Genomic DNA, 26385 nt, shown 5'->3' on the forward strand with positions numbered 1-26385 from the left:
AACGGAAATGACAAAGGTGGGCGAAATCATCCTGAGCCCGACATACCTTTACAGGCCGAGACCTTAAGAGCAGTGGCCCAGTTTGGACACCCAATTCCCCCCCCCCCCGCCAAATTACCCTTAACCCAACATCTGTTGTTGACTGGACAATCACTTCTCAGATAAGACAGCAAAATGTTGAGATAGAGAGAGGAATACAAACGCTGGGAGATCATGAATGGTGGGAAGTCGCATACAATGTTGGGCCGCACCCATGGGTTAGGATTATGTCAATGTTGTTTGTGGTTATCCAGTTTATTATGATTGTCATTTTGATTATTTGACTTTGTGTAAAAGACGAACCTTTAGAGGGTACGTCAAAGACTGACGCACTCGGCCCCACTGAAAGCTGTTACGCAAGCAGGGCTTTGAATTTCTTTAAATTGTAAATATATGAGAAATGGTATGAAGAGTAGCCCAAGGCGATGGGTGTAAGCGATGCATAAAAGTGGACGTCCATTATAATCAGCACGCCCACTTGAGGGGCAACTGAAGGAATATGGACCTTTTTAATACCAGTTTTAAGGAAAGTAAAAAGAAACCCTGGATTGCTCAAAAGCAGAATTTGGCTAAAAGTATTAACACAAAGGCTTAGAACACAGAATTATTAACCTAACTGCTTAGAAGGGTAAATGAGACAATGTACTTTCACGGAGGTAAGGGATGAGGTTGAAGAAGCCAGCTGCCCAGCTAGACCTTGAGAAACTGTGGAACACAAGAAAACTGCTTTAATAAAAGCAGAAAATGCTGGAAATACTCAGCAAGTCAGGCAGCATCTGTGGAGAGAGAAACAGAGTTACCGTTTCAGGTCGATGACCCGTCGTCAGATTTGGAGATGTAACAGGTTTTTAAGTAAGGAAAGGGGGCAAGGAAAGGGGGGACGGGAGGAAAGAAAACAAAGGAAATGTCTGATAGGATGGAAGGCAGGAGAGATTAAGAGACAAAAGCAGATGATAATGAGACAAGTTAAGAAACAAAAGATGGCTCTAGATGAAGTGTAAATGGCAACGGCAGGATGATCAACAGCTGCCATGTGAGAGAGAGAAAAAATAAATGGAAAAAAAAGATAGGGGCAGAGGTTATGGTCTGAAATTGTTGAACTCTATTACGATAGCAAAATACTGCAGATGTTGGAAATCCAAAATAACAACAGAAAATGCTGGAAAAACTCAGCAGGTCAGGCTGAACTCTATGTTGAGTCCAGAAGGCTGTAAAGAAAACTGCTTTTGCATGAGAGAGAGGGAGGGAGGATGGAAAGTTACTGAGGAGTTTGGCTCACCAGCAGCCAGGGTATAAAGAAGGACTGCTTCACCCTCTAAGAGAAAAAGGCTGCAGTCGGCGGGGTAGGAATCCACTGTCCAGGAAGAAAGAACGTCAAACGTGTATCCTCAAACAAGGGGGTGATGAACCCTTAGTTTTGGCCATTATATAGACTCTCCTTTAAGACTGTATTATTGTTAACTGTTTATTGAATAATTGGTAGAAGTAATAAAGCATTGTTGATTTTACCAATACGTTGACTTATGTCTGTGACTCATCTTCCCATGGGTTTGAACTTAAAATCTATAGGCATTAGAATGAAATCCTACAAAGTGATTACATTTCTACACCAATACCACCAAAAAATAGATTAACTGGTCATTTAACTTATTTGTGGTTTTTAGGACCTTGCTGTGTGCAAATTGGTTGCTGCATTGGCAACGGAACAACAGTGACTGCTCTTCAATAAGAAATCAATTGCGTTTTGTAATATCCTGAGGATGTGCTACGGCACTAATAAAATGCAAATTTTACATTTAATGGTTTAGTTACACTGTTGTGACTCTCGGTATTTTTTGCTTCCACGTCTCCGACTACCCTTGTCGGTGAGCTCTATGTCCCAGAGAGAGTGTTTTAATCTGCCCAGATATCGAGATAAATTCATAGTGTGCCCCAGGTGCAAACATTTCAGCTACTGGTTTGAACCCAAGCATTCACATGACCCTCCTTGTTTTGGGAAGGTGGCAGGTTAGCACCACATTAGACTTTGATTTGGGCTTTAACTGTCACCAGATTTATTAAACAGTAAAATAACAAGTGAATACAACAATGATTTTCACAGTAGTTGTTAAGCTTCGCTCATTGTGAAGTAAAAAAGGAATAGTTTGCAACTGTTGTGTTAAACTGTGGTATTTTCCCACATTACAACAGTGACTACACTTCAAAAGTGTTTCATTGGCTGTAAAGCGCTTTGAGACATCCGGTGGTTGTGAAAGGCGCTATATAAATTCAAGTCTTTCTTTTATAAATAATTTTCTTATGTAACAGTTGCCTTCCTTTTCTCGCCATCTATGAAAGCAATCTAACATTATCATCTCACTTTGCAAACTACAGATTCCCCCATTTGAAAAAGACAGGCTAATAAATACCTTCAGAAAAGTGATCTGCACCAAATTTAAATAACTGTCTGTTAAACTCAAATAACTCTTATCTGATAAAAAAATATTGTATTTGAATTGAGTTGCCTGGCCTCTCCCTTTGACATCTGCCTCAGGGACAGATGCGATATTGGATTCTGAAGTTCTTTTGTGAAGTTTCTGTGATTCTCTCATCTACAGATGATGAACCCTCACTGGTGTTCAGACATTGCCAGCAGGGATTGTTGGTTAGCAGCCAGAAGTAAATGCTCTGTAAATTTCTCTTCCTTCTACTCCCTTCCTCTCCATTTCTAATAGAATACCCGAGTCCACCATTAGACATTTGCCAAAAACAGTTGTTAAAGTAAAATGGAAGAAGTCATGGCAGGTAGTGAGCGTAGTGTGAGCACAGGATTCAAGAGGGCACCTTCAGTTCAGGGGTAACTATGGGAACCACTCTTCAATGGCAGTGGGGATGGGACGGAGGCTATGCATTCTGAAATATATGGAACAATCTGGAGAGAAGATTCAAACTCAGCAGACATGTGACTCTGATGGTGTCATTCTAATGGAATCTGCTGGCAGTGTGGCAACTGCCTGCTTGGCTGCCAACTAGAATATGCCATGGCCAAACTCATAGGTCCCTCTGTTTAAGATCACTCCTTCTGATTTGGGTGAATTTTATCTTTAAATTAAGAAAAAAAAAAGAAGGGCCAAGGGCCAGGACGCCAGTGAGGATGGAAAAAATAAAACAGATAATGAGGTAATTTACCAGGAAGTGGAAATGCCAAGCCTGAGGTTTTGTGAGAGGAATTAATTAATTAGTTTGTCTTTAGCCAATTCAATTAAGTATTACAGATTGGGAAAATTAGCACAACTTGTGCACTGAGAGAGAGGAACTGGCTCTAGCAGGGTGTGAAGCTGACAATCTCTCGGCACTGCCTTCGCTGGCATGGATTCAGTCAGCTCCTGTTAATCAAATCAGGAGATTAAAGCGGAGAGTTTAAGATGCCGAAGGGGTTTAAAGTCAGGCGTCTCTGAGCTTTATAAGGGAGCACTTATTTCTTGATCTGTTTTTAATATTTATTTCAGCCGCGTTGTTGGGGCCAGCTGGTGTGACTCCTCCTATTGAATCGGATCGGCGTTTAACTCCTTATCTCAGGGATTTACACCATCTGTGACTGAAGCGATTACTATCAGTGGCGGTAGGTCCCCGCCGATTCATGGGAGATTGTGTTCGGGTCTCGGGTGAGCTGTGTGGTCGAAGCTGAGGGTGGGGAGTTGTGACCCAGCCAGAGCTGTAGAGGAATTGAAGGATTTGGGGTCCCTCCTGCCCACCTCCTTTGACATGCCTTGTTGGAAATTTTAGGTTCTGAAAACCTCTTCCTCCCATTGGTTTGGGAGACCCTCACTGCACATTCACCTGTCCTGGTGAGTTCTGAGCCATGGTTTCCAACAGCCCAGTTCTGTTTGCTCTATTTTGTTTTATACTAATTCCTCCAGGTCGCTGCATGCAAACCTTTTGAATTGGATAGGGTTTAGTTTCCAATTTGAAGCAGGTGAAGCCAGTGTAGTCTTTGTGTTTTACAGAACTTACATGGTCCCCATTGGAAAAAGGGAAATGTCTGAAAAAATTGAGTTACTGCAGAAAAGGGAATCCAAGTATATCCTAACACGTAAGTTTACCAGGGCAGTTTGTTAAAGGTTGCTGGTTGTGAGAGCTTGTGCACAGATTGGCTACATTTCAAAAGAAAGACTTGCATTTATATAGCGCCTTTCATGACCACCGGACGTCTCAAAAGTGTTTTACAGCCAATGAGGTACTTTTGAAGTGGAGTCCTGTTGTAATATGGGAAACGCAGCAGCCAATTTGTGCACAGCAAGATCCCACAAGCAGCAATCTGCTAATGACCAGATAATCTGTTTTTTGTTATGTTGGTTGAGAGATAAATATTGACTAGGACACCGGGGAGAACTCCCCTGCTCCTCTTCGAAATAGTGCCAAGGGATCTTTTACGTCCACCTGAAAGAACAGACGGGACCTCGGTTTAATGTCTCATCCGAAAGATGGCACCTCCGACAGTGCAGCACTCCCTCACCACTGCACTGAAGTGTCAGCCTAGCTTTATGTGCTCAAGTCCCTGGAGCGGGACTTCAACCCACAACCTTCTGACTCAGAGGCGAGTGTGCTATCCACTGAGCCACAGCTGAAAGTTGCTGTAAAGTGTTTTTGGATGCCCTGAGGTCGTGAATGGTGCTTTGCAAATGCAAGTCTTTCTTTCATTATCCTAGTGTTTTTTTCTGGTAAACTGGGGTAAGAGGAGATTTAATGGCGGCTGTTAAAGTTATGAAGGGTCCTCCTAGTTGAGTCCGTGACGAGAGCTCAGCAATTTAATATCCTCGCCAACAGGGAAAGGTTAGGAGATTGTTCTTTATGCAGAGAGTTATTGTAGTATGGAATACTTGCCACAGGTAGTAGTTGGAACATAAGAACGTAAGGCGTAGGAGCAGGAGGAGGTCATTTGGCCCCTCGAGCCTGCTCCGCCATTCAATAAGATCATGGCAGATCTGATCTTGGCCTCAACTCCACTTCCCTGCCCAGTGCCCAGAACCCTTGACTCCCAATCTGTCTATCTACACCTTTAAATATATTCAATGACCCAGCCTCCACAGCTCTCTAGGGAAGAGAATTCCAAAGATGTTGCAAGAGAAAAGTGGATAAACACTTGAAGCAGAGGAAGATACGGGTGTTTGGGGAGAGCAGGGCGGTGGGATTATTTTCAGATTGCCCCAGCAAAGCATTGGCACAAGCACAAAGGACTGAATGGCCTCCTCCTGTGCTGTAAAACATTTTATGGATTCCCTAGTGGTAAAGTTGGAGCACCTTGTATGTGAACAGGTTCTCATGTGTTTGTGTGTGTGTGTGTGTATGTGTAATTGATCCCTTCAGAACCACTGTATCAGGATTACTGGTTCCAATCCATGCAGAGAGCCCCAACAAAGCCTGAGAAAGACTCTTCTTTGGTGGATACAACACTGTCCCTTGCTGGCCTTGTCGCTTCCTCCATACTGAACTCTTCTTCCTCGCAGTTTTCTCCCAAAGACTCCAGCTTCATCTTCTGGTATGAGATCCCTGAAGTGAAGAAGAGTGGCCTGTTGGGTGTACTTACTGCTCAGGAGCACAAGCTGCAGGAGGTGAGTGTTCATGTAAAACCAAGTGAGTGAGAGTGGTCCAGCGGCTATGAATTTTAACATAAAAGGGAAGTACTGCGGACGCTGGCAATCTGAGATAAAAACAGGGAATGCTCAGCTGGTCAGGCAGCATCTGTGGAGAGAAACAGCGTTAACGTTTTAGGTTGATGACCTATCATCTGAACTGGGAAAAGTTTGAGATTTAACAGTTTATAAGCAAGTACAGAGCCGGGGAAAAGGTGGGTCAACAATATATATTAATGATCTAGACAAGGGAACTAGATGCTTTGCTGATCATCTTCCAGCATTTGATGGAATCTGGAACAGTACCCATGGATTGGAGGGTAGCTAATGTTACCCCACTATTCAAAAAAGGTGGTAGAGAGAAAACTGGGAATTACAGACCAGTAAGCCTGACATCGGTAGTGGGGAAAATGCTAGAGTCCATTATAAAAGATGTAATAGCAGAGCACTTGGGAAACAGTGACAGGATCGGACAAAGTCAACATGGATTTACAAAAGGTAAATCGTGCTTGACTAATCTACTGGAATTTTTTGAGGATGTAACTGGTAAAATAGATAAAGGAGAACCAGTGGATGTGGTGTATTTGGATTTTCAGAAGGCTTTTGATAAGGTCCCGCATAAGAGATTAGCGTGTAAAGTTAAGGCACATGGGATTGGGGGCAAGGTATTGACTTGGATAGAGAACTGGTTGGCAGACAGAAAGCAAAGAGTTGGAATAAACGGGTCTTTTTCCGAGTGGCAGGCAGTGACTAGTGGGGTACCGCAGGGATCGGTCCTTGGGCCCCAGCTATTCACAATGGCCCAGAAATTCGGGTCCCAACGCGTGAGGACGGACGGCGTACTCACGCGTGGACCCGATGGAAGTGCTGGAATCTTGCATGCGCGGGAAACCGGCACTTCCGATCCTCTGAACCAAGGGGTTCAGAGGTCGAACGCGTGCGCGTTGAACTTTTTTTTTCAGGTTTTAACGTGCGGGTAAGTGGCACGGTGGCATAGTGGTTAGCACTGTTGCCTCACAGCGCCAGGGACCCGGGTTCGAATCTGGCCTCGGGTGACTGTGTGGAGTTTGCACATTCTCCCCGTGTTTGCGTGGGTTTCCTCCCGGGTGCTCCGGTTTCCTCCCACAGTCCAAAGATGTGCGGGTTAGGTTGATTGGCTATGATAAATTGACCCTTAGTGTTAGGGGGATTAAATACGTGGGGTTACGGGGCTAGGGTGGGATATGTGTTGGTGTAGGGGTTACGGGGATCGGGTGGGATATGTGTCGGTGCAGGCTCGATGGGCTGAAATGGTCTCTATCTGCACTGTGGGGTTTCTGTGATTCTGTGATAAGTCTGTACATTTTAGAAATGTAAAAAGCAGCCGTAAGGACTTCATTTTCAAAGGTAAGTGGTCAATTATTTAAAATTAAAACATTTTTTCCACAGGTTTTTTACTTTTAAATACTTTGAAGCAAGGTAAGTTTATTTTTAGCCCCGTTTTTTTAATAATATTATTTTTTTCAAAAATTTAAATTTTTGTTTAAAAGTTATTTAATGTCATTTATAGTTTATTTACAAAGTGTGATTTAAAAAAAAAAAAAAAAAAAAAATTTTTGAAGGTAAAGTACAGTTTTACAGCCTCAGCATTTATACGTTTTGACAGGTCTATCTGTCAAAACTTATGAATGGAGCATTCCCTGCTCCGATTGGCTGCCTGTTGCTCACGTGATCCCAGGGGACGCTTCGCACTAACTACACCCCTAGGACACGCCAGCATAGCGCGACGGCCTCTGGGACAGGCCTCGGAGAGGAATTCCACGCAGGCCAAGAGGTCAACTGCCGGCGTGCTAGGTAAGTGTAGGTCGGGGGCTTGCACCCGCGGGAAGCCCCCGACCCGAATTTCTGGGCCAATATATATTAATGATGTAATATCTCCAAATTTGCAGATGAGACAAAGCTGGGTGTGTGTGTGTGCTGTGAGGAGGATGCCGAGAAACTCCAGGATGATTTGGACAGGTTGGGTAATTGGGCAAAAGCATGGCAGATGCAATATAACATGGATAAATGTGAGGTTATCCACTTTGGTGGCAAAAACAGGAAGGCAGATTATTATCTGAATGGCAATAGATTGGGAGAAGGGGAAGTGCAATGAGGCCTGGGTGTCTTTGTGCACCAGTCGCTGAAGGTAAGCATTGCAGGTGCAGCAGGCGGTTAAGAAGGCAAATGGCATGTTGGCCTTCGTAGCGAGAAGGTTTGAGCACAGGAACAAGGATGTCTTGCTGCAGTTATACAGGGCCTTGGTGAGACCACACCTTGAGTATTGTGTGCAGTTTTGGTCGCCTTATCTGAGGAAGGATGTTCTTGCCATGGAAGGAGTTCAGCGAAGATTCACCAGGCTGATACCTGGGATGGCAGGAATGACGTATGAGGAGCGATTGGGTTGATTGGGCTTGTACTCGCTGGAGTTTAGAAGAATGAGAGGGGATCTCATTGAAACTTATAAAATTCTAACAGGACTGGACAGACTAGATGCTGGAAGGATGTTCCCGATGGTCGGGGAGTCCAGAACCAGGGGTCACAGTCTAAGGATAAGGGGTAGGCCATTTAGGACAGAAATGAGGAGGAATTTCTTCACCCAGAGAGTGGTGAACCTGTGGAATTCTCTACCACAGAAGGCAGTAGAGGCCAATTCATTAAATATATTCAAGAAGGAGTTGGATATATTTCTTAAGGCTAAAGGGATCAAGGGGTATGGGGAGAAAGAAGGGACCGGGTACTGAATTTAGATGATCAGCTATGATCGCATTGAATGGCGGAGCAGGCTCGAGGGGCCGAATGGCCTACTCCTGCTCCTATCTTCTATGTTTCTAGGAGAGGAAAGAAAACAAAAGGGAAGGCTGGAGTGATTAAATGACACAAGGGATGATGGTGCAAGGCAAAAGTGGGTGGTAATGGGACAAGTGAAGAAACAAAAGCTGGGTCTGGAGCTGTAAATGGCAACAATAGAATCATTACCAACACCTGCTGTCTATATTTTAAAAAATGGGAGCAGTTGTTATGATCTAAAGTTATTGAAATCAATGAATTAACTGCTGGACAAATGGTCACCAGCCTGAAACTTTAACTCTGTTTCTCTCTTCACAGATGCTGCCTGACCTGCTGAGTGTTTCCAGCATTTTCTGTTAACTGCTGATTGTAGATGGTCCTTTCATCTATAGTCGCTAAGCAAATAGAGTTCCATTGTAAATTATGGTTTAGGACTGGGACCATTGTTCTGGGAAAAGACACCATTGTTGCTTTGATGCTTGAAATCATTATGCTGATGGGTTGATACCATCTTTGAGGCATTTACTTGAATTGCAAATGGGAAACATCCTTATAATCCAGCAAACTTTTTTTTATTCATCATGCTGTCACAGATGATTAAGATGAATAGAAATTTAGGAATAGACCTTGTATATGAGACTGTCTTTCTAAGACTTTTCCAAGGGAAATTGGCAGGATTAAGGAGTGAATGGCTGGCACAGCGGTGTCAGGGAGTTGGAGGCAGGGGTGGGACTTGAACTCGTGATCGAAATTACAGCTAACGGAGTCTCCCGGGTGCAGCAGGATTATTTCTCCCACAAAATGCAGTGAGTGGAGGATAGTTACATAATACAAATTATGCACGTAATTACGTAAAATCAATCCCAGTCACTGACAGCAGTGCGGGGTAATTGACCTGTTGGGGAATTACACAATCATCTCTCTTCTGGCTGGGACTTGTGTCACTATATGCAGCCTATTTTAAAACTTAGCTGAGTTTGTATGTAGTGTAAATTTGACTTTCATGCATTGTATCTTGTCTGTATCTTTGCTTCTAGATTTATTTACGAGTAAAATGAGACATAGAACAGGTGCTTAGCCTGAATCAAACACAACCACCACAACCATTTATTTAGTGCCTTTTAGCTGTTTTTAAAAAAAATCCCAAGGAACTTCACAGATGGGTGCACAGAAAAGGAAAGGTTGGGAGGAATGACTAAAAGCTGGCTCAAAGAATTGGGTTTTGAGGAAGTTTTTAAAGAGGTGAGAGCTATTTAGGGAGGGAATTCTAGAGAGTAGGACCGAGGCTGAAGGCCCTGCCACTAATGGTGGGTTGAAGGGAGGGAGGGATGGATGGGTGGGGATGGGGGGGGGGGGGGGTTGCAGGGAAGGGGAAGGTCAGAAGAACAGAGCATTCGGGGGAGAGGGGAATATAGAACTGGAAGCAATTGTAGAACTGGGGTGGGGCAAGGCCGTGGAGGGATTAAAAATGAGCATTTTAAATCTAGGGTGTTGTGGGGTGGGGAGCCAATGTAAATCAACGAGGGCAAGGGTGACGTGTGAGTGGGGCTTAGTGCTTGAAGTGTGGCTGAGTTTTGGCCAAGTTGAAGTTTATGAAGGGTATATTGCCACACTAATGGCTTGGTATTTTCTATCCAGATTGACGGGGGGGGGGGGCTGTGGTATTCCCCAGTTAACAATCTGCTGTGATTGAGGTCAATTATTAGACTTGGGCTACAATAACCCAAATGGAGACCAGAAGCAATTTCCTGGTCATGAGTAAAGGTTTTTTTGGTGGGATGGGGTGGGAAGTGAAGTGTAACAATTGGATTCATATGCATTCAGTTACCAGTCCAGATCCTCCCTGTAACAAGCTAAATCTGAGGGGGGGGGGGGGCGGTGGATTCTGATTTGTAATTCTGTTCTTGCAATGTGTAGCTGGGAATGGCAGTGGTGTAATTCAGCAAGGCTAGGGTCCACGAAGCTTTACTGAACATAGTGTTGTCTACGCTGTTTCCTCTCTTCAGGCAATGTTTGAAGTTATTACCTCCGAGGCGTCTTACCTGCGCAGTTTGACGGTGGCTGTCAATCATTTCAGCAAGTGCCCAGAGTTGTTGGACACGCTGACTCCCACAGACAGGCACACACTGTTCTCCAACCTGCTGGAGGTGAAGGACACCAGTGAAAGGTAGGTGTGTGCAGCATAGTTTACTAAATCCATAATTATCCCTCCGGAAACCAAATTTGAAAATGATTGTTCAATGAATGAGAATCAAAGGAAGAATGGAGAAAAACCAGTACGGGGGAGGCTGACTGGCCAGCCAGCCTATTTTGGTTGAGCAAATTCTTCACAAACCATTGTTACTGGGGCATTCTTGGGTTCCCTCATTCCTGCAGTGAATGTTATTGCTTGTAGTATGCCCCTTGGTGCATGTGCTGCATATTTATCTGCACACTTCGCCTGCTGATTAAACTTGCTGTAACTTGTGGTTGTTGGACAGGTTTCTGTTGGACCTGGAGGAACGCCTGGAGGAGAATATCTTTGTAAGAGACATCAGTGACCTTGTGCTGCAGCACTGCACCGCTTTTCGCAGAGTCTATATCCCGTATGTCACCAATCAGATGTATCAAGAGCAGATGATGCAGCAGCTCATGTGAGTGAAGCTCACTCGCAACATTCTCCTGAGATTTAACTTGATTTAACAGCGCCATGTGCACTGCAGGAGTCTAGTCTAAAGCTAAGTTGTGTCAGAGATCAGGAGATCAGACTTGCTCTTCTATTCCTGTGTTCAAAAATGCCCTGCGGCCCAGTCACTGCTGTACTGTCCATCCACATGCCTGACTACATACATGCAAACTCTTAAGTCACCAAAGTCTACACTCTGGCCCCCCCCCCCCCCAGTTGCACCACCCAATCTCTGGATTGCCTTCCTTCCCCTCCCCCACACATAGTCATCGTCCTCTCCACATCCTCACCTGTACTGCATGACTGACCGTTCAACAGACTGATACGAAAGCAAAATACTGCAGCTGCTGGAAATCTGAAATAAAAACCGAAAATGCTGGAAATACTCAGCAGGTCAGGCAGCATCTGTGGAGAGAGAAACCGAGTTAACGTTTCAGGTCGATGACCCTTCGTCAGAACTAGAAAGAGTTAGAGATGTAACAGATTTTAAGTAAGTGCAGAGGCAGGGAAAGGAGGAGGGGAGGAAAACAAAAGGGACGATCTGTGATAGGGTGGCAGGCAGGAGTGATTAAATGACAAAAGGGATGATGGTACAAAGTAAAAGGAGATGGTAATGAGACAAGTAAAGAAACAAGAGTCTAGAAGAGGTGTAAAATGGTGATGGTAGAAACTTCAACAGCTGCCATGTGGGGAAAAAATAGGGGCCGAGGTTATGGTCTGAAATTGTTGAATTCTATGTTGAGTCCAGAAGGCTGTAAAGTGCCTAATCGAAAGATGAGGTGCTGTTCCTCGAGCTTATGTTGAGCTTCGCTGGAACAGTGTAAGAGGCCGAGAGGTCAGAGTGGGAGAGGAGCGGAGAATTAAAGTGACTGGAGATATGAAGCTCGGGGTCACACTTACAGACTGAAGAGGTTTTCTGTAAAGTGGTCACCCATCCACATTTGGTCTCCCCAGTGTAGAGGAGACCGCATCGTGAGCAGTGAATACAGTATATTAAATTGCAAGAAGTAAAAGTAAATTGCAGTTTCACCTGGAAGGAATGTTTGGGGCCCTGGACAGTGGGAAGGGAGGAGGTAAAAGGGCAGGTGTTGCATCTCCTGCGCTTGCATGGGAAGGTGCCGTGAGGAGGGGAGGGGCTGTTGGTGATTGAGAAGTGGTCCAGGGTGTCGTGGAGGGAGTGATCCCTTTAGAATGATGGGAGGGGATGATGTGTTTGGTGGCGGGATCATGCTGGAGGTGGCTGAAATGACGAGGATGATCCGTTGAATGTGGAGGCTGGTGGGGTGAAAGGTGAGGACTTGGGGAACCCTATGATGGTTCAGGGAGGGAGGGGAAGGGGTGAGAGCAGAAGTGCAGGAAATGGAACGGACACGGTCAAGGGCCATGTCAACCACTGTAGAGGGAATCCTCGGTTGAGAAAAAAGGAAGACTTATCGGAAGCACTAACGGAAGGTGGCATCGTCTGAACAGATGCGACGGAGAAACTGGGAGAATGGAATAGAGTCCTTGCAGGAAGCAGGGTGGGAGGAGGTGTAGTCCAGGTAGCTGGGCAGTGAAGATCTGATAAAGCCACTGACCAAGTGGGCAGTGAATGCCAGATAGACCGACAAGTCAAGTCAAATCGAAGGGGGTAGAATTGCAATTTCACTATATGCTGCACTCTGATCTGGGGTGAGCAGCGGGTGAGAGTACATGTGTGTAATCCAGTGTGTTGTGTCCTTGCCTCTCTGCTTGGTTCCCTGGCAGGCTGAATGAGGAATTTGTGCAGGTCCTGAAGAAACTGGAGGAACAGCCGATATGCCAGCGGCAGCTGCTGAAGTCTTTCCTGATCCTGCCGTTCCAACGAATCACACGGCTGAAGATCATGCTTGAGGTAACGGCCAATGATTTCCAGTAGCTCTTTGTGCCTTTTAAAACTTTTCTTCCCCAAGCCAACTCTCTCCGCCCCCTCCAGAAAAGTTTGACCACCGTGAGGGCAAGTGATTCTGTCGGGGTGCAACACCCGATGATTTTCACCCTACAGTTTCTGTACTCGTCAACATTATAATCGGCTGTATGTTTTAAAATTCTTGGATTCTGCCTCTCTGAACCCACGAAGGAAGTTTCCAGCTGGATACTGTAAAGGCTGCTCGTTCTGTCTGCACATGGTCCACTTGCCTCAATCTATGGCAAACAACCAGTGCCGTGAGCAGTGTGTGTGTGTGTGGACTGTAGAGTAACCAGCTGGAAACTTCCTTCTATCTTGGGTGGGCTGAGAGACACACAATCCTGGCAGTTACTGTTGATGTAAAATTAACAGTACCCGTGAGGGAGAAAAAAACCCGACTTAGGATTGTGAGAAAAGTATCCCTTGTGACTTAAACTATTTTTTTAGTCCATTTCTCTTGGCAATGTTTTGATGTCCCGTGACTTGCCTTAACTATGCTTGCTTAATGAGCAGGTTGGGGTAGAGTTGGTTTCACTGCTTTTATGGTGGATTTCTCCTTTAAAACATTTCAAAATTCTTGAGGCATTTCCCCCCACCCCTTCCTAAAGAGTATTGGATTTGTATTGCATTCTGTGCCTTTACTCCATCAACATTTCAATGAATAGTTGCTGAGAAGCACTGTCATCCGAGGTGGAGACATTTCTCATTGTTTAATGAAAGGCAACTCTTTGCAGGGCAAGGGAATGGGTAGAGCCCCATCTGTATTGGCCTTCGACTAATCAATCAATTATTTTTGGTTTCTTCCAGAATATCTTAACATTGACTTCACCAGAGTGTCCGATGACCGAATCGGTCAGGAAAGCTGTGGAAGCGATCGGGCAGGTGAGCGGCATTGCTTTTTTTGGGGGAGATCCCACTGGCAGCAGGACAACCACTGTCTGGATAGCTGCTTTTACATTACAGCCTGGGCCTTGGGAGAACAACAACCTCAGTGGTGGGCAAATTGTTGGGAAAAATTCTGAGACGTGGTATTCATAGTCATTTGGAAAGGCATGGATTAATCAGGGACAGTCAGCATGGATTTGTTGAGGGAAGGTCCTGTCTGACTGACTTGATTGACTTTTTTGAGGAGGTAACAAGAAGGGTTGATTAGGTTAGTGCATTTGATGTAGTCTACTTGGATTTTAGCAAGGCTTTTGACAAGGTCCCACATGCCAGACTGGTCAGAAAAGTAAAAGCCCATTGGATCCAAAGGAAAGTGGCAAGTTGGATGCAAAATTGGCTCCCTGGCAGGAAGCAATGGGTAATGGTCGATGGATGTTTTTGTGACTGGAAGGCTGTTTCCAGTGGGGTTCTGCAGGGCTCAGTACTAGGTCCCCTGTTTTTTGTGGTATATATCAATGTAGGGGGCATGATTAAGAAGTTTGAAGATGATACAAAAATTGGCCATGTGGTTGATAGTGAGGAAGAAAGCTGTAAACTGCAGGAATATATCAATGGATAGGTGAGGTGGGCAGAAAAGTGGCAAATGGAATTCAATCTGGAGATGTGTGAGTTAATGCATTTGGGGAGGGCTAACCAGACAAGGGAATACACAGTAAATGGTAGGATACTGAGAAGTGTAGAGGAACAGAGGGACCTTGGAGTGCATGTCCACAGATCCTTGAAGGTAGCAGGACAGGTAGATAAGGTGGTTAAGAAGGCATACAGGATACTCTCCTTTTATTAGCTGAGGCATAGAATACAAGAGCAGGGAGGTTATGCTTGAACTGTATAAAACACTAGTTAGGCCTCAGCTAGAGTACTGCGTACAGTTCTGGTCACCACATTACAGGAAAGATGTGATTGCACTAGAGAGGGTATAGAGGAGATTTAAGAGATGTTGCCAGGACTGGAGAATTTTAGCTTTGAGGAAAGATTGGATAGGCTGGGGTTGTTTTCTTTGGAACAGAGGAGGCTGAGGGGAGACTTGATTGAGGTGTATAAAATTGAGGGGCCTCGATAGTGGATAGGAAGGACCTAATTCCCCTAGCAGAGTGGTCAATAACCAGGGGGCATAGATTTAAAGTAATTTGAGAAGGATTGGAGGGGAGTTGAGAACTTTTCACCCAGAGGGTGGTGGGTGTCTGGAACTCACTGTCTGAAAGGGTGGTAGAGGCAGAAACCCTCTTCACATTTAAAAGGTACTTGGATATGCACGTGAAGTGCCGTAACCTCCAAGGCTGCCGACCAAGAGCTGGAAAGTGGGATTAGGCTGGGTAGCTCTTTTTTCCGGCTGGCACAGACACGATGATGGGTTGCAGGGCCTCCTTCTGTGCTGTAAATTTCTATGATTCTATGACTGTCAGTGCACTGCTCTCCCACATTAACTTCCCAGTTCTGCAGCTGGCCTCTTGTGAACTGAGGATCAAATGTTGTTTTCAGTTTTTGTCGGTCGGTCCTGCTGCCCAAGGGACTGTCTGGAAGCAATGTTGTTCATGTCATGTGCAAAGGTCTCCGCAATGACTTGTGGTCATGCTGCCCAAAATCCTCCATGCATGCTACAGGGTTGTCTGCACACTGAAAACTCAATGGCCTGTATTTTCCAGTGCGTACGTGCCCATAAGGGCCCTGCAAGTTCTGGATTTTTGTGCGTGAAGCACAAATCTTCTTGACCGATCATGGCCATCCCCGGGAAATGCACATCCGCAGGCAGCGAGTTGGGTTATTTGCCCAACTACGGCCTAGAGAATGCCCGTGAAATTCTTGCGTCTGGTAAAAGCAGGCGCAAGTCCTGCTTTTATTAAATGAATATAATTTTTTTTCCAATTATTAAAACAACTGTAAAATAAATTAAGGTTATTTTTAGCCCCATTAAAACAATTAATTTGTTTTAAAAATTTTAATCGTATTCATTAATTTTAAATGTTTTTATTTAGTATGTAAATGTGTTTTTTGTGTGATCCTCCCCGATCCTGCTTATGGGGATTCTGTACATACAGAATCTCCGTAAGCATGAATGGGGACCTCCCTTTTTCATTAGTTGGGCCGGCCCACATGATCCCAGGAGCGCTTGCGAACCACCTGTGCCCTGGGGTACGTGGGCCTCTACACATGTCTACGCAGAGGCCCAGGAGCGCGCGTCTCCGTGGATCCAGGATCATCAAGTAGGTGCGTAGATTTTTTTGATGCTCGGAGGCATCTGCCGGCGGGAAGCCTCCGACCACAAATTCAGGCCCAATGTTACTACAACAACAAACTTGTCACTGTAGCATCCCTTTTCGTGAAGCCATTTAAAAATGGCCATCTTGTAAAATCTGTTTTTTTTTAAGTTTGATCTTGCCACAGGGTATGTGAGACCCGTGCACCAGGTGTTGGTGTTTCACAAGAGAGGGCGCAGTGTTGGAATACTGAACCAAAGCTACTTTGTTTGATCCTTCCCTGTAGCCAGATGTTGCTGTTTTCATTGGCAATAAACCTGTTAAGGTTCAGTCAGGAGGGTGACTGCCTCCATGAGCAAGGTAACCAGTGGGTAGCACGCTCGCCTCGGAGTCAGACGGTTGTGGGTTCAAGTCCCACTCCAGGGACTTGAGCACATAAAGCTAGGCTGAAACTCCCAGTGCAGTGGTGAGGGAGTGCTGCACTGTCGGAGGTGCTGTCTTTTGGATGAGACGTTCAACCGAGGCCCCGTCTGCTCTCAGGTGGATGTAAAAGATCCCATGGCACTATTTTGAAGAAGAGCAGGGGAGTTATCCCTGGTGTCCTGGCCAATATTTATACCTTAATGACCAGATAATGTTTTTTTTGTTATCACATGGCTGCTGCGTTTCCCACATTACAACAGTGACTACACTTCAAAAGTACTTCATTGGCTGTAAGTGCTTTGAGACATCCGGTGGTCGTGAAAGGTGCTATGTAAACACATGTCTTTCTTTCTTTTTATGGGTAGGCAGGACCGGTGGATGTAATGCTCCAACCATGAGAGGTGGTAATGTGGCTGGGGTTCCGGGTCGGAGGAAGGTAACATGCTTCTGTTGTTCCTCCTGCAGATAGTGCGTGAATGTAATGAAAATGTAAAGACGATGAGACAGATTGAGGAGCTGGTCTCTCTGGAGAAGCAGCTGGAATTTGCCAGTACCAAGGTGTGCATTAGTAGAGTGCAGTGTGATACTGAAATGAGTTGAGGGAGCTGCTTGGCTTTTCTGATTTATGCTTACAAAGCTTTGATATCCAAGTAACTGCAACCTGTAGCAGTAAACATGCACCAAGCTCATTAACATAATGCATTGATTCCTCTCCACCAGAGGCGGTGACTTTTTAAAATATTGTTGCAAAGGGTGGGGAATATTTGGTTTAAAAAATAAAAATAAAAATTTTTTATAAAAATTGTAGATGCTGGAAATCTGAAATGGAAAAGCTCAGCAAGTCGAGCACAGCATCTGAGGAGCGAAGCAGCAATTCAGGCAATAGCTAATCATTAGAGCCCATACTTGGTTCCTGACTTGCTGCAGTTTTTTTTTTAAAAGGCATCATTATTGTTGATCCACAGTGAGAGTGAGTTTGAATTGAAGCCACTCTCACTCCCGACTGCTGTGCATTCAACACTGGACAGAAGACATTTCAACCAGCTTAAATTTCCCAAACCACATTGTTCAAATTTGAGGCTCATCTAGATATGTATATTCTGTATCCCTTCCAATCTTCACAGCACGTGTCACACAACAGCCGTATTGGATCATAAGCTTTGGGGATTATGAAGGGTCAATCCCAAAGGTGACTCCATTTCAATTGGTTCATTCCTAACTAACTTGGAGGATGTGAACTGCCATTTGTGTACACTAAGGCACAGCAGTCCACATTTGAAGGGTGGTCAGCAGGGATGAAGGTAGGGTAGGGCTGTTTTCAGTGTTGAGCCCTGAGCTGCCTGGCTGTGGCAAGCCTAGAGTTTAGGTGGTGGGGACTGTGTAGAGAATTGAGCTGTTTCAATCTGATTCCATACAGTTACTGGTAATGAATAACTCTTCCTCGTCCTGCCCTGCAGTCTCTTCCTCTTATCTCCCGAACACGCTTCCTGGTCAAAGAAGGTGAACTTGATGAGAGATCTGGCCCTGAATCAGGAGACAAAACTGGAAATGCAACCAAATCTATTTATCTTCATCTATTTAATGATTTCTTGTTGCTATCTAGGAAAGAGTAAGTGTCTAAATACTTTTTATTTTACATTTGCTTCTTAGTGACTAAATTCTCCTTGTAGTGGGTTTCTGCATTTTGTCCAAACTAGAGTAGAAAATCTTGTGTTGGGAATATCACTGTTGTGATGTTTTGTGTCTGAATACAGGTTACAGCTTTTCAACCTAAGCTGAAAAGTAGTTCCTTGGAGATTTCTGAAAGTGTTTGTGGTCCAGAACTAATCTCCCCGATGCACCCACTGGCACTTGGCTCAACTTTTAAATAATTCATTCTCTGGATACAGATGTCACTGGCAGGGTCTGCATTTATTGTCCGATCCCTAGTTGCCCTTGAGAAGGTGGTAATGGTAGGCCGCCTTCTTGAACCACTGCAGCCCATATGGCGAAGGTACTCCCACAATACTGTTGAGAGTTCCAGGATTTGGAGCGGTTTACTAGAATGGTTCCAGGGATGAGGATTATAGTTTTGTGGATAGACTGGAGAAGCTGGTGGTGTTCTCCTTGGGGCAGTGAAGGAGATTTGATAGAGGGGTTTAAAATCATGACGGTTTTAGATAGAGTAACTAAAGAGAAACTGTTTCCAATGGCTGAAGGATCGATAACCAGAGGGCACAGATTTAAGGTGATTGGCAAAAGAACCAGAGGCGACATGAAGAAAAACTTGGTTACGCAACAAGTGGTTAGGATTTAGACACTGTCTGATAGGGTGGTGGAAATGGATTCAATAGTAGCTTTCAAAAGGGAATTGGATAAATACTTGAAGGAGAAAAAATTGCAGGGATATGGGGAAAGAGCCAGGGATTGGGACAAACTGGATTGTTCTTCGAAAGACCTGGCGCAGACTCGATGGGCCGAATGGCGGCCTCCTGTGCTATTCTATGATTTTTGGCCCATTGACAATGAAGGAACGATGATGTATGTCGGTCAGGATGGTGTGTGTGACTTGGAGGGGAACCTGTAGGTGATGGTGTTCCCATGTACCTACTACCCTAGTCCTTCCAGGTGGTTAGTGAGTTGGAAATTGTTAATGAGTTGTACAGACCAGGAGAGCCTCAAGATTGATTCCTGGTCTGTGCTGTTACTTGTTTTCAGCCAGGCATTAACAGGGAGGCGGGAGGAGAAAAAGCAATCCAGAACAGCACCACTGGCTGACTATCCAATGACTCCTGCTGGAAATGCGTGAGCATGAAGTTGTGCGAGGACAGAATAAGGCTTTGCAATTATACTTGGCATTGTTGAAAGCCTGCCAGCACGTTGAGGATTACACGTGAAGAATGGTCATTTGAAACTGTATCCCAGCATAAGTCAATACTTTCAGGAGGGGAGAAAGTTGGAGAAATATTAAGTGGTGGGGGGGAGAAGTATTCCCTGTTCAGGGGTAAGTTAGATGCAAAATAAACTCCCACTAATCTGCCCAATCATAATGGCACTCAACTGTACTAGTGATCTTCCCATTTCTCACCATTGTGGCATTGGAGTGGGACTGGCATTGAAGAGTCATTTTGTTTGTACTCCTGGTGTGGAGCCTTGCCTGCTGGAAATGTAAATGAGAAATTCAGGCACGTGCTCGCCATGATTTTCTATCTATTGGAAACGTGTAAATTTGCCACATTAGGAGCGCTTTTGTGCTGTAGGCCCACATTCATTTGCAACTAGGTTGAGGCTTCCAACAGGCAGTACGTTTGCTACAACAGCATCTTGCTTTCATCCGTCAGTTGGCGCTGGATTTGAGTCCAGTTTCTGGATATTGGGCAGCGAGCTAACCCACTTCCCAACCCCCCACCCCAACTGAAAAACTCTCCATTTTTCTCCCAGTTGGCCATTTGCTTTGATTCTAAACTTTTAGATGCAGGTATTGAAGCTGCTGGAAATTTTATTTTCAAAATAAAATTTCAATCAGTATCTGGGTGGTGGGGCAGGTGACTGAAGGCTACAATCTGTTAATCGCAAACCCACTATGGGTGAGGAGCCAGCCCCCTCCTTGCTACCAGTTCTGCATACAGCCAGTCTACTAGTGAAACCATTTGAAATCTTCCTGAACTTGGTGGGTTTCTGTAAAGCTTAGTTGGAGTTAAACCCATTATTGAGCTTTTTATTATTGAAGTGGAAATGATTATTGGATTTTAACCCTCCACCACCTCTTTCATTAACTCGGGATTTATGTTCTCCCCTTCTGCCAGTGATGGTAGATTTTCTGTACTGGACTATGCCAGGACCTCAAAGGTGAAAGCCGAGTGCTTCGAGTCACAGTCGCTGGCCTTTGTTCTCTATCTTTCCGAGAATCACAATGGAACCAACAGAAATTTTATCGTGGGAGCAGGAAATGAGTAAGTGTTTATGGATAAACAACATAGATACAGATCCCAGGATCAAAGTACTGGAAATGCACAGCAGATTAGCCAGTGTATGATGGGGCAGGTTGACATTTAAAGTGAGGAATGGTTTATCATTCAAATGTTGACTGACCCATCATGCATTTGCTTTCTTTCTCTCTCTCTCTCTCTCTCTCTCTCTCCCTCTTACACTCATTCTCTTACTCTTCCATCATCCTGTTGCAGGGTTTCTGTGCCCTCTTCAGGGAAAATTCAGGATCCAACTCTAGATCCTGATAGCAGACACTGATCAGAGCACCTTTGGTGTATTTGTTTTATTAATTCATTTTGTGTTTGTATACTTATGCAGCATGGTGGCATAGTGGTTAGCACTGTTGCCTCACAGCGCCAGGGACCCGGGTTCGAATCCGGCCTCGGGTGACTGTCTGTGTGGAGTTTGCACATTCTCCCCGTGTTTGCGTGGGTTTTCTCCCGGGTGCTCCGGTTTCCTCCCACAGTCCAAAGATGTGCGGGTTAGGATGTTTGGCTATGATAAATTGACCCTTGGTGTTAGGGGGATTAAATACGTGGGGTTACGGGGATAGGGTGGGATATGTGTTGGTGTAGGGGTTACGGGGATCGGGTGGGATATGTGTCGGTGCAGGCTCGATGGGCCGAAATGGCCTCTATCTGCAATGTGGGGTTTCTGTGATTTATGTGCCAATCTGAGTGAGATGAAATTGTGGCCTCACCCTTTTACTATATCTCCTCTGTGTTTGGACTGTGCAGGTGTGAAAGGCAGGAGTGGGTTGCAGCCATTTCTACTCTGCAAAGAGCTGGAAGTGAATCACCAAACAAGGGTGAGTAGACTTGCGGCACCATCTGGGAGAAATGGTCCGTTACTTCAAGCATGAAGTGAGGAAAGTCCAATCATTCATCAAACACACTCCTCCCACACACCATATCCAATCCACCTTATCATGGACTCTACCCCCACTCGTATTTAATTGCATTCAGGCACCGCTCCTACTCTCTCTGGCTCAGAATCTATTTCCTTACTCTTATTTGTGAATCACTTTGATGTTTCTTTGTGGTTAAAGGTGCTATGTAAGTGCATATTGTTGTTGCTGTATCATAGCCCATATAAATTCTACCCCATTGTGGACTCTACCACACCTATTTAATTTAAGGGAACGTTCTAAGTAAATATCCCTCATCTCCAGTGGTAATGCAGGAATACTGCAGAATATTCATCCATCTTTGCATTTCTACTGGCCTGCTGCTAGTCTCTACCTATCCCGATAATCTCCAATCCTGCTCTTGACCAAATATTATCCAGTTTGTTTTTGAAGGAGTGAAGTGGCTTGGCACCAATTGCTTTTGCTGGGGCTCTGAAGGGGTGAGCGAGTGGATCCCTTCCCTTTGTGAGGTTTCAATTTTAAAGTCCCAATATATATTTGTTCTTGGGATGTGGGTGTCACTGGCAAGGCTGCATTTATTGCCTATCCCTAGTTGCCCTGGGTCTGCAATGACTAGCCTCTGACCACCATCTTCCTTTGTGACTCCAGCCACCGGAGGGCTCCCTGTTGTGACCCATATCGACCTCTGATTACATCTACACTATCGCTGTCTTGTAGAATTGCAGAGATGATATTGTCTCCTTCAATCTTTTTCCTTTTTTTGCCTTGTAACTTTGCTCCACTCTGGGTTTTTTTTTCTTGGGTAATCCTGGGAAATTCAGAGCACTGACTTGTGTTGGTATCTGGAAGGAATGAAGTGGATTGAGAGAGAGAGATTGAGTCAATTAGGCTTATGTTCGCTAGAGTTTAGAAGAATGAGAGGGGATCTCATTGAAACTTATAAAATTCTAACAGGACTGGACAGACTAGATGCAGGAAGGATGTTCCCGATGGCGGGGGAGTCCAGAACCAGGGGTCACAGTCTAAGGATAAGGGGTAAGCCATTTAGGACTGAGATGAGGAGGAATTTCTTCACCCAGAAAGTGGTGAACCTGTGGAATTCTCTACCACAGAAGGCAGTTGAGGCCAATTCATTAAATATATTCAAGAAGGAGTTAGATATATTTCTTGAGGCTAAAGCGATCAAGGGATATGGGGAGAAGGCAGGGACAGGGTACTGAGTTCGGATGATCAGCCATGATCTCATTAAACAGTGGAACAGGCTCGAGGGGCCGAATGGCCTACTCCTATCTTCTATGACACAATGTTGGAGCTGTTGGTCTCCTCCGCCCCCCCCCCCCCCCCCCCCCCAACCACCACCCCGGACCACCCCTCCGTTATGGCGTTTGCTGTTGCAATGATCATGATACTGAGGAAGACCCATTGGGTTTGACAGCTCATAGCTTGTTGTCTTATTTTCTTCAATATTTTTGTGAAGACATGAGGCAAGGCTGAAATGGCCTCCTGGGATGGTCACTGTCTGCTCCTCTGAGCTGTTCTCCTCACTGAAGCTGTAACGCACCACAAACCAATCCCTTGTACATGAAGGTGAAGGAACAATAATGTTTAGAATTTGTACAGCAACTTGGTATGTAGAAATGAGCAAATCTGATCATTCCACAGTCTACAAATTTAGTGAAAACTAAAGAGCCGATTGGATGACCTCTTGGGTGCTTGAAGAGATTGCGATCAGAGATTAATGGATGGTCGTAATTTTAAACTGACGTCGAGGATTCTGGTGCAGCACTGAAGGATTCTGTGCAGTTCTTCTGTATTTTGATTTGGGATGAACTGCACCTTCTTAAAGATGCAGAATTGTCATGTGTTGAGTTACACAACCAAAGAAATCAATTTATAGCCTCCAGCATTCTATTCCTTATTTTCCCTGGACAATTCTAGCCCCAATATTTGGACTTGTGGGACATGGACTGAATGAGCCAGCAGATCTACACTGCTCCAGTGCCAACCTCTGTTTTCTCGCTGCAGCACCTCGCCAGTTTCAGACTGGAGCAGGGGTCATGTACTGTATGTTGAGTCTGTTGGAGCCTGTCCTTGTGGAACTCCTGGATACTCCTGAAAATGGACACTTGTTTTAGAAGATGTAAAAATTGGCAACAGCTACAAATAACTTTTGATGCTTGTGTATCTTTTCATTCTATGCATTGAGCTAATAAAGATTTTAGTGTTTACACTTGCCCTACATCCACTTCATTTTTTCCAAGTCTCTACCCTCCAGCTTAACTTGTTACTTTGAGTGTGGAACTTTATCGTAGAGTGTGAGCTGCTGCAGCCAGTAAGGAGCATTCTTTGCCTATTGCTGGCTCTCCATGCCTAGTGGGAGTGACGAAGGCTCGACTCTGCTCTTGATTTAGAGACAAGTCATGAACTAGAGAGGGATTGCGGAGCTTCTCAGCGGGGGCATCTGCATTAAAGTTGGCGCTTTGCTGTTGGATAATGGGAGATCATCCTGAAAGATGTGGTGGAGGAGGGAGTTTAGTGGCTTGCTACCGGAGTCATGGGAACGAGCTGGGGTAAGGGGCAGTTACTTGAAGTAACTGTCTTTAATAGAGGAGATGACTAGTTCAAGTCCAACAAATGATGTGTATAAAGGTGGACACCTTGACACTACACTTTACATTTGGTTTAAAAATAAACAGAACCCACATTCTACTGAAGTGCCCAGATTCTGCTGTAAAATACAACTGAATATCTAAGTTGTTTCACTGGATATGGATTTTCCCTTCCTCTCTCTCTCTCTCTCTCTCTCTCTTTCTTCCTCTCTTCCTATAGTTCCCTATTGCCAGCAGTGATTGGTGACATTCCTTTCCCTCTGTGTCCCAATAATATACCTGGAATCAGAAGTTCAGTGGGCAGATAGCCACCAATCAGTGCGGGTTGCACAGTCAGCTGTTTTTCAGACCTTGCTCTAACAGTAAATGTCTGGAATGCACGTGTGCAGTTTCCATCTATCTCCCTCTGCTACATTACGAATCTATCTGCCTTGATGTATCTCCAGTGCTTCAGCACAAGTCTGTTCTCACTCTGCTGGGTGGCAGCTTGTTCCATAACTGAAAGGAATAATGTCTTCACATTTAAGTTGTATTCAGTTTAAGGTTTCATCCTTCTGCACAATATCCCCCCTCCCCTTGACCACATTGCTGATTTTTCTTTAACACTTGGATCTTCTTTCCCCCCCCCCCCCCCCCCCATTCCCCCACATTTTACAATAACTGCCAGAACCTCTGTCCATAATGTTGTGCTCTAAAACTTGACCCATCTTTGTTCCTTGAATTTCTAAGCTGGGGGATCTAGTTACTGTAGATGCCCAGCAGTCTCTACATTTTGTGCATTGTCCGGTTACTGTTTTATTACCTGATTTTTATACTTCACATTGGTGCTGGCTTTAAGTCAAAGAATGGACCCAGTCCCTCACCCAAATAATTTTCTTCTTGAAATTCAAGGTTTTCAATAGATACAAGAAACAGCAGCTTAAACCTGCTTGAGCCTAAATAGTGAGTGTTGATGGCCTTTCCACGATAGGGGCATTGTAGCTGAGCACAATCCTGATCTCACCTGCTATCCACACACACACACCCCCTTTGCAGTAGGGCTCACTGGATAAGAATCAGGAAAGGGAATCCTGGCTGATACTTTTTGTAATGTATATACCTTTAAGGGGGGAACTACTTTTTACAGCTCATGTATACTGCAGTACTGGCAGTAACCACACCTGTATATAGCACTGAGTAGTAATCTGTACAGTTCAGTTCCAGAGTGAGCCACGTTGAGTAAACATCTGTTGTACCGTTCCCCTGCCGTCTTGTGTCTTATTACTCTTGGACACATTGGCGACGAGACAAATTCGATCCTACCTGCAACTCTGCATCACCTCCCAGGGATTCATTCCTGGAGACCAGTAGATTGGAGGTCAAGGCCAAAGACACGGGCGTCAACCACGGGCAACCGCCCAATCATCCAGCAGAGACTCGAGAATTGCGGGGGAGGCTGTTGAGAGCCAGGCTTGGCTTTCCAGTCGCAGTGGTCCAGCGAAATGGGCTGGCAACAGGTAGTGCGCAGACCCTTCCCGGACAGCGGCGGGCTAGAGCCCGACCGAGCGGCACAGCAAAGGGCCGAGCAGCGTCGACGGGGGGGGGGGGGGGGGGGGGAGGGCAGAGCGCACAGGGCGCAGCCGGTGTTCAGGGGCCGAGCAGCGTCGTGGAGAGGGGGGGAGAGAGACGCGCAGAAACCCGCGAGGCGCCACGAGGACCACTGAGAGCGGCGTTGGTAGCAGCGCAGGAGAAGCGCGTGAAACCTACAGGGCGCCGCCATTGCCACGAGGACCGCCGAGAGCAGCTTTGGCAGCAGCGGGGGAGACAAGCGCGGGAGAAGCCATTTTAAACCACACCCAAAATGCCGAAGAGTGGCAGTATCACCGCATTTGACAATTAAGTCAAAGATTGGACTACATATGTCGAACGAATAGAGGTATACTGCAAGGCAAATGAGGTGTCAGATGACAAGAAAGCGCCGGTATTGTTAAATTTAATGGGTGCAAAGACGTATGGCTTATTACGAAATCTAGTAACCCCAGCGAAGCCAGTGGAAAAGAGTTTTGGAGACATAGTGACGATACTACAGGAACATTTAAACCCCACACCGCTGCTGATAGCAGAAAGATTCAAGTTTCACAAACGGAACCAGCATAAGGATGAAAGCAATGCTGAATATTTAACAGAATTGCGCAAACTATCGAAACACTGCCAGTTTGGAATGGGACTGGCAGATACCTTAAGGGACAAGTTTGTGTGTGGGCTTCAAAGTGAAGGAACCCAGAAACGGCTTTTATCTGAAAAGGACCTTATGCTGGAAAAGGCTTTCAGCATTACGGTATCATA

General features: G+C 45.2%; 1 protein-coding gene across 7 annotated transcripts; it reads left to right on the forward strand.

Annotated features, from left to right (window-relative positions):
- The first annotated feature begins 3301 nt into the window (after positions 1-3301).
- On the forward strand, positions 3302-23684 carry LOC147100595 (rho guanine nucleotide exchange factor 19). 7 transcript variants are annotated; one of them, XM_085967013.1, is made up of 12 exons: positions 3303-3866; positions 4026-4111; positions 5386-5630; positions 10466-10626; positions 10940-11092; positions 12871-12997; positions 13859-13933; positions 17080-17172; positions 18072-18223; positions 20400-20546; positions 21321-21391; positions 23114-23684. In XM_085967013.1, exons 2-12 carry the CDS (start codon positions 4033-4035, stop codon positions 23134-23136), a joined length of 1326 nt encoding a protein of 441 aa, XP_085823139.1. In that variant the 5' UTR covers positions 3303-3866; positions 4026-4032; the 3' UTR covers positions 23137-23684. The 7 variants fall into 7 exon arrangements, with proteins under 7 accessions (XP_085823141.1, XP_085823139.1, XP_085823140.1 ...); XM_085967014.1 differs by having other exon boundaries at positions 3303-3640; XM_085967015.1 differs by lacking the exon at positions 10940-11092 and having other exon boundaries at positions 3302-3866.
- The last annotated feature ends 2701 nt before the right edge of the window (positions 23685-26385 follow it).

This window comes from Somniosus microcephalus, chromosome 25, assembly GCF_052327205.1.
Source record: "Somniosus microcephalus isolate GS21.2 chromosome 25, FLI_Smic_1.0, whole genome shotgun sequence".
Classification (NCBI taxonomy): domain Eukaryota; kingdom Metazoa; phylum Chordata; class Chondrichthyes; order Squaliformes; family Somniosidae; genus Somniosus; species Somniosus microcephalus.

What these genes read in the sequence shown, in the direction of transcription:
- LOC147100595 (XM_085967013.1), top strand. Translation starts at nt 4,033, where the DNA reads ATGGTCCCCATTGGAAAAAGGGAAATGTCTGAAAAAATTGAGTTACTG. An exon ending in TGGAATTTGCCAGTACCAAG is followed by an intron (nt 17,173 to 18,071) that starts GTGTGCATTAGT and finishes CCTGCCCTGCAG; the next exon opens with TCTCTTCCTCTTATCTCCCG. An exon ending in ATCGTGGGAGCAGGAAATGA is followed by an intron (nt 20,547 to 21,320) that starts GTAAGTGTTTAT and finishes TGGACTGTGCAG; the next exon opens with GTGTGAAAGGCAGGAGTGGG.